This window comes from Pristiophorus japonicus, chromosome 32 (assembly GCF_044704955.1).
Source record: "Pristiophorus japonicus isolate sPriJap1 chromosome 32, sPriJap1.hap1, whole genome shotgun sequence".
NCBI lineage: Eukaryota > Metazoa > Chordata > Chondrichthyes > Pristiophoridae > Pristiophorus > Pristiophorus japonicus.
Genome location: NC_092008.1, coordinates 982,432 through 990,026, shown reverse-complemented (window position 1 = coordinate 990,026; position 7,595 = coordinate 982,432). Strand labels below are relative to the sequence as shown.

At 61.9% G+C, this 7,595-nt stretch overlaps 1 protein-coding gene across 5 annotated transcripts in view; it reads right to left on the bottom strand.

Annotated features, from left to right (window-relative positions):
- Positions 1–7,595, bottom strand: part of LOC139240629 (dynamin-1-like protein) — a 46,906-nt gene that overhangs the window by 7,012 nt on the left and 32,299 nt on the right. For 4 of the 5 annotated variants that reach the window (XM_070869192.1, XM_070869191.1, XM_070869188.1 and 1 more), the window contains 3 exons: positions 7,499–7,588; positions 6,365–6,463; positions 714–854 (listed from right to left, as the gene is read on the bottom strand). In XM_070869192.1, the coding sequence (XP_070725293.1) occupies positions 714–854; positions 6,365–6,463; positions 7,499–7,588 (330 nt within the window). The remainder of the gene's footprint in view (positions 1–713; positions 855–6,364; positions 6,464–7,498; positions 7,589–7,595) is intronic. The other variant, XM_070869190.1, reaches the window with a different exon arrangement.

Sequence of the window (7,595 nt, the reverse complement as noted above, 5' to 3'; positions counted from 1 at the left end):
CCCAGTATCCACACTCCCCCCCCCCCCAGTATCTACACTCCCCCCCCCCCCCAGTATCCACACTCCCCCCCCCCCCAGTATCCACACTCCCCCCCCCCCCCCCAGTATCCACACTCCCCCCCCCCCCAGTATCTACACTCCCCCCCCCCCCAGTATCCACACTCCCCCCCCCCCCCCAGTATCCACACTCCCCCCCCCCCCCCCAGTATCCACACTCCCCCCCCCCCCCCCCCCAGTATCCACACTCCCCCCCCCCCCCCCCAGTATCTACACTCCCCCCCCCCCCCCAGTATCCACACTCCCCCCCCCCCCCCCCAGTATCCACTCCCCCCCCCCCCCCCCCCAGTATCCACACTCCCCCCCCCCCAGTATCCACACTCCCCCCCCCCCCCCCCCCAGTATCCACACTCCCCCCCCCCCAGTATCCACACTCCCCCCCCCCCCCCCCAGTATCCACACTCCCCCCCCCCCCCCCAGTATCTACACTCCCCCCCCCCCCCCAGTATCCACACTCCCCCCCCCCCAGTATCCACACTCCCCCCCCCCCCAGTATCCACACTCCCCCCCCCCCAGTATCCACACTCCCCCCCCCCCAGTATCCACACTCCCCCCCCCCCCCCCAGTATCCACACTCCCCCCCCCCCCCCCAGTATCCACACTCTCCCCTCCCCGCCCCCCCCCCGCGCTAATGATCACCCGCCATGCCCACGAACCGCATCGAGCAGGTTGACGACAGGCCCTCTGCTGGGGCTGGAGTAGGCAGTGCTCGGGGCGTTCCGGGGTTTCTCCTCCGACGATCGCTCCTCCGCTTTCTCGCCCTTCCACTTCCGGCCTCCGTCCTGCAGCACCTCGGACTGAGGCGGGAGAGAGAAACGGGAACGTTAATCCCCCCCGGGACTGGGCTGTGGGGAGCAAGCCCACTACACTCACCCCGCACATCGACAGTTCCACATCCGTCATCCGAGGGTCTGTGTCTGTGATTCCCCCCACGGTGAGGGACGTGGGTCTGTGTCTGTGATTCCCCCCACGGTGAGGGACATGGGTCTGTGTCTGTGATTCCCCCCACGGTGAGGGACACGGGTCTGTGTCTGTGATTCCCCCCACGGTGAGGGGACGTGGGTCTGTGTCTGTGTGATTACCCGCACGGTGAGGGACACGGGTCTGTGTCTGTGATTCCCCCACGGTGAGGGGACGTGGGTCTGTGTCTGTGTGATTCCCCCCACGGTGAGGGACGCGGGTCTGTGTCTGTGATTCCCCCCACGGTGAGGGGACGTGGGTCTGTGTCTGTGATTCCCCCCACGGTGAGGGGACACGGGTCTGTGTCTGTGATTCCCCCCACGGTGAGGGACACGGGTCTGTGTCTGTGATTCCCCCCACGGTGAGGGGACGTGGGTCTGTGTCTGTGATTCCCCCCACGGTGAGGGGACGTGGGTCTGTGTCTGTGATTCCCCGCACGGTGAGGGACGTGGGTCTGTGTCTGTGATTCCCCCCACGGTGAGGGACGTGGGTCTGTGTCTGTGATTCCCCCCACGGTGAGGGACGTGGGTCTGTGTCTGTGATTCCCCCACGGTGAGGGACGTGGGTCTGTGTCTGTGATTCCCCCCACGGTGAGGGGACGTGGGTCTGTGTCTGTGATTGATTCCCCCCACGGTGAGGGACGTGGGTCTGTGTCTGTGTGATTCCCCCCACGGTGAGGGACGTGGGTCTGTGTCTGTGATTCCCCCCACGGTGAGGGGACGTGGGTCTGTGTCTGTGATTCCCCCCACGGTGAGGGACACGGGTCTGTGTCTGTGTGATTCCCCCACGGTGAGGGACGGGGGTCTGTGTCTGTGATTCCCCCCACGGTGAGGGACGTGGGTCTGTGTCTGTGATTCCCCCCACGGTGAGGGGACGTGGGTCTGTGTCTGTGATTCCCCCCACGGTGAGGGACGGGGGTCTGTGTCTGTGATTCCCCCCACGGTGAGGGACGTGGGTCTGTGTCTGTGTGATTCCCCCCCACGGTGAGGGGACGTGGGTCTGTGTCTGTGATTCCCCGCACGGTGAGGGCCGTGTGTCTGTGTCTGTGATTCCCCGCACGGTGAGGGATGTGGGTCTGTGTCTGTGATTCCCCCCACGGTGAGGGATGTGGGTCTGTGTCTGTGATTCCCCCCACGGTGAGGGATGTGGGTCTGTGTCTGTGATTCCCCCCACGGTGAGGGGACGTGGGTCTGTGTCTGTGATTCCCCCCACGGTGAGGGATGTGGGTCTGTGTCTGTGATTCCCCCCACGGTGAGGGACGTGGGTCTGTGTCTGTGATTCCCCCCACGGTGAGGGATGTGGGTCTGTGTCTGTGATTCCCCCCACGGTGAGGGGACATGGGTCTGTGTCTGTGTGATTCCCCCCACGGTGAGGGACGTGGGTCTGTGTCTGTGATTCCCCCCACGGTGAGGGACATGGGTCTGTGTCTGTGATTCCCCCCACGGTGAGGGACGTGGGTCTGTGTCTGTGATTCCCCCCACGGTGAGGGACGTGGGTCTGTGTCTGTGATTCCCCCCATGGTGAGGGACGTGGGTCTGTGTCTGTGATTCCCCCCATGGTGAGGGACGTGGGTCTGTGTCTGTGATTCCCCGCACGGTGAGGGGACATGGGTCTGTGTCTGTGATTCCCCCCACGGTGAGGGACGTGGGTCTGTGTCTGTGTGATTCCCCCCACGGTGAGGGACGTGGGTCTGTGTCTGTGATTCCCCCCACGGTGAGGGGACGTGGGTCTGTGTCTGTGATTCCCCGCACAGTGAGGGACAGGGGTCTGTGTCTGTGATTCCCCCCACGGTGAGGGACGTGGGTCTGTGTCTGTGATTCCCCCCACGGTGAGGGACGTGGGTCTGTGTCTGTGTGATTCCCCCCACGGTGAGGGACGTGGGTCTGTGTCTGTGATTCCCCCCACGGTGAGGGGACGTGGGTCTGTGTCTGTGATTCCCCGCACGGTGAGGGACAGGGGTCTGTGTCTGTGATTCCCCCCACGGTGAGGGGACATGGGTCTGTGTCTGTGATTCCCCGCACGGTGAGGGACAGGGGTCTGTGTCTGTGATTCCCCCCACGGTGAGGGGACATGGGTCTGTGTCTGTGATTCCCCCCACGGTGAGGGACATGGGTCTGTGTCTGTGTGATTCCCCCCACGGTGAGAGACGTGGGTCTGTGTCTGTGTGATTCCCCGCACAGTGAGGGACAGGGGTCTGTGTCTGTGATTCCCCGCACGGTGAGGGACAGGGGTCTGTGTCTGTGATTCCCCCCACGGTGAGGGGACATGGGTCTGTGTCTGTGATTCCCCGCACGGTGAGGGACAGGGGTCTGTGTCTGTGATTCCCCCCACGGTGAGGGACGTGGGTCTGTGTCTGTGATTCCCCGCACGGTGAGGGACGTGGGTCTGTGTCTGTGATTCCCCCCACGGTGAGGGACGGGGGTCTGTGTCTGTGATTCCCCCCACGGTGAGGGACGTGGGTCTGTGTCTGTGATTCCCCGCACGGTGAGGGGACATGGGTCTGTGTCTGTGATTCCCCCCACGGTGAGGGACGTGGGTCTGTGTCTGTGTGATTCCCCCCACGGTGAGGGACGGGGGTCTGTGTCTGTGATTCCCCCCACGGTGAGGGGACATGGGTCTGTGTCTGTGTGATTCCCCGCACGGTGAGGGACACGGGTCTGTGTCTGTGATTCCCCCCACGGTGAGGGACACGGGTCTGTGTCTGTGTGATTCCCCGCACGGTGAGGGACACGGGTCTGTGTCTGTGATTCCCCCCACGGTGAGGGACGTGGGTCTGTGTCTGTGATTCCCCCCACGGTGAGGGACGTGGGTCTGTGTCTGTGTGATTCCCCCCACGGTGAGGGACATGGGTCTGTGTCTGTGTGATTCCCCCCACGGTGACGGGACACGGGTCTGTGTCTGTGATTCCCCCCACGGTGAGGGACATGGGTCTGTGTCTGTGTGATTCCCCCCACGGTGAGGGACGTGGGTCTGTGTCTGTGTGATTCCCCCCACGGTGAGGGGACGTGGGTCTGTGTCTGTGTGATTCCCCCCACGGTGAGGGACATGGGTCTGTGTCTGTGTGATTCCCCCCACGGTGAGGGACGTGGGTCTGTGTCTGTGATTCCCCCCACGGTGAGGGGACGTGGGTCTGTGTCTGTGATTCCCCCCACGGTGAGGGACGTGGGTCTGTGTCTGTGATTCCCCCCACGGTGAGGGGACGTGGGTCTGTGTCTGTGTGATTCCCCCCACGGTGAGGGGACAGGGGTCTGTGTCTGTGTGATTCCCCCCACGGTGAGGGACGTGGGTCTGTGTCTGTGTGATTCCCCCCACGGTGAGGGACACGGGTCTGTGTCTGTGATTCCCCGCACGGTGAGGGGACGGGGGTCTGTGTCTGTGATTCCCCGCACGGTGAGGGGACGTGGTTCTGTGTCTGTGATTCCCCGCACGGTGAGGGACGTGGGTCTGTGTCTGTGTGATTCCCCCCACGGTGAGGGACACGGGTCTGTGTCTGTGATTCCCCGCACGGTGAGGGGACGTGGTTCTGTGTCTGTGATTCCCCGCACGGTGAGGGACACGGGTCTGTGTCTGTGTGATTCCCCCCACGGTGAGGGACACGGGTCTGTGTCTGTGTGATTCCCCGCACGGTGAGGGACACGGGTCTGTGTCTGTGTGATTCCCCCCACGGTGAGGGACGTGGGTCTGTGTCTGTGTGATTCCCCCACGGTGAGGGACACGGGTCTGTGTCTGTGTGATTCCCCGCACGGTGAGGGACACGGGTCTGTGTCTGTGTGATTCCCCGCACGGTGAGGGGACGTGGGTCTGTGTCTGTGATTCCCCCCACGGTGAGGGACACGGGTCTGTGTCTGTGATTCCCCCCACGGTGAGGGGACATGGGTCTGTGTCTGTGATTCCCCCCACGGTGAGGGACGTGGGTCTGTGTCTGTGTGATTCCCCGCACGGTGAGGGACGTGGGTCTGTGTCTGTGTGATTCCCCCCACGGTGAGGGACACGGGTCTGTGTCTGTGTGATTCCCCCCACGGTGAGGGACGTGGGTCTGTGTCTGTGATTCCCCCCACGGTGAGGGACACGGGTCTGTGTCTGTGTGATTCCCCCCACGGTGAGGGACGTGGGTCTGTGTCTGTGATTCCCCCCACGGTGAGGGACGTGGGTCTGTGTCTGTGATTCCCCCCACGGTGAGGGGACGTGGGTCTGTGTCTGTGATTCCCCCCACGGTGAGGGACGGGGGTCTGTGTCTGTGATTCCCCCCACGGTGAGGGACGTGGGTCTGTGTCTGTGTGATTCCCCCCCACGGTGAGGGGACGTGGGTCTGTGTCTGTGTGATTCCCCCCCACGGTGAGGGACGTGGGTCTGTGTCTGTGATTCCCCCCACGGTGAGGGGACATGGGTCTGTGTCTGTGTGATTCCCCCCACGGTGAGGGCCGTGGGTCTGTGTCTGTGATTCCCCCCACGGTGAGGGACGTGGGTCTGTGTCTGTGATTCCCCGCACGGTGAGGGGACAGGGGTCTGTGTCTGTGTGATTCCCCCCACGGTGAGGGCCGTGGGTCTGTGTCTGTGATTCCCCCCACGGTGAGGGACGTGGGTCTGTGTCTGTGATTCCCCCCACGGTGAGGGATGTGGGTCTGTGTCTGTGATTCCCCCCACGGTGAGGGGACGTGGGTCTGTGTCTGTGATTCCCCCCACGGTGAGGGAAGTGGGTCTGTGTCTGTGATTCCCCCCACGGTGAGGGACGGGGGTCTGTGTCTGTGATTCCCCCCACGGTGAGGGGACATGGGTCTGTGTCTGTGTGATTCCCCCCACGGTGAGGGACGTGGGTCTGTGTCTGTGATTCCCCCCACGGTGAGGGACATGGGTCTGTGTCTGTGATTCCCCCCACGGTGAGGGACGTGGGTCTGTGTCTGTGTGATTCCCCCCACGGTGAGGGGACGTGGGTCTGTGTCTGTGATTCCCCCCACGGTGAGGGACGGGGGTCTGTGTCTGTGTGATTCCCCGCACGGTGAGGGGACGTGGGTCTGTGTCTGTGTGATTCCCCCCACGGTGAGGGATGTGGGTCTGTGTCTGTGATTCCCCCCACGGTGAGGGACGTGGGTCTGTGTCTGTGATTCCCCCCACGGTGAGGGACGGGGGTCTGTGTCTGTGATTCCCCCCACGGTGAGTGGACGTGGGTCTGTGTCTGTGATTCCCCGCACGGTGAGGGGTCGGTGTGTACTGGTGAATACCTGTGTCACTCAGCACCGGCTGGTGTGGGGTGGGCAGGGACTGGGTTCGACGACAACAGTGATCTAACCCACGCAGCCCGTCCTGCAACACAAGGCCTCTCCAGCGTGCTGCACGCAGACAGACGTACCTGGGAGCTGTTCACCGAGGCTGACACCATTGCTGCATCACTGAAGTCCGGGTGTTTGGTGTTGATGTAGGCCAGCTCGATGGCGACCAGATTGTGAACCTGAGGGAGAGAGGGCGGGGGGTTCGAGAGTTTACCCGGGGTGGGCAAGGAGACGTTCACTCTCAACCTGCACAACCACAACCGTCTCCCCACACAGATCACACTCACTGACACACTCACACACACTCACACATTCACTGATACATTCACTGATACATTCACTGACACATTCACTGACACACTCACTGACACACTCACTGACACACTCACTGACACACTCACTGACACACTGACACACTCACTGACACACTCACTGACACACTCACTGACACACTCACACACTCACTGACACATTCGCACACTCACACACTGACACACACACACTACGACACTCACACTCACTGACACACACACACACTCACTGACACACACACACACTCACTGACACACACATTCACTGATACATTCACTGACACACTCACACACTCACTGACACACTCACACACTGACACACACACACTACGACACTCACACTCACTGACACACACACACACACACACACTCACTGACACACACACTCACACACACACTGACACACTCACTGACACACACGCACACTCACTGACACACACACACACGCTCACTGACACACACACACACGCACACACAGACACACACACACTGACACACTGACACACTCACACACGCACACTCACTGACACACACACTCACTGACACACACACTCACTGACACACACACTCACACTCACTGACACACTCACTGACACACACACACGCACACTCACTGACACACACACACACACTCACTGACACACACACTCACTGACACACACACTCACTGACACACACACTCACACTCACTGACACACTCACTGACACACACACTCACTGACACACACACTCACACTCACTGACACACACACTCACTGACACACACACTCACACTCACTGACACACTCACTGACACACTCACTGACACACTCACTGACACACACACACACGGGAGGGACTGATGCTCCCACTATCCGACAGCCGATTACTACAGCATGTCACAGAGCGTTTGGGCTGTTTTACCATTTCGTTGGTCACAGGCAGTCTCTTGCGGAGTAGTCCCGTCACAACTTCCACAATCGCATCGTGCAGCTTGGGAAACCGCAACAGCTCCTGGGAG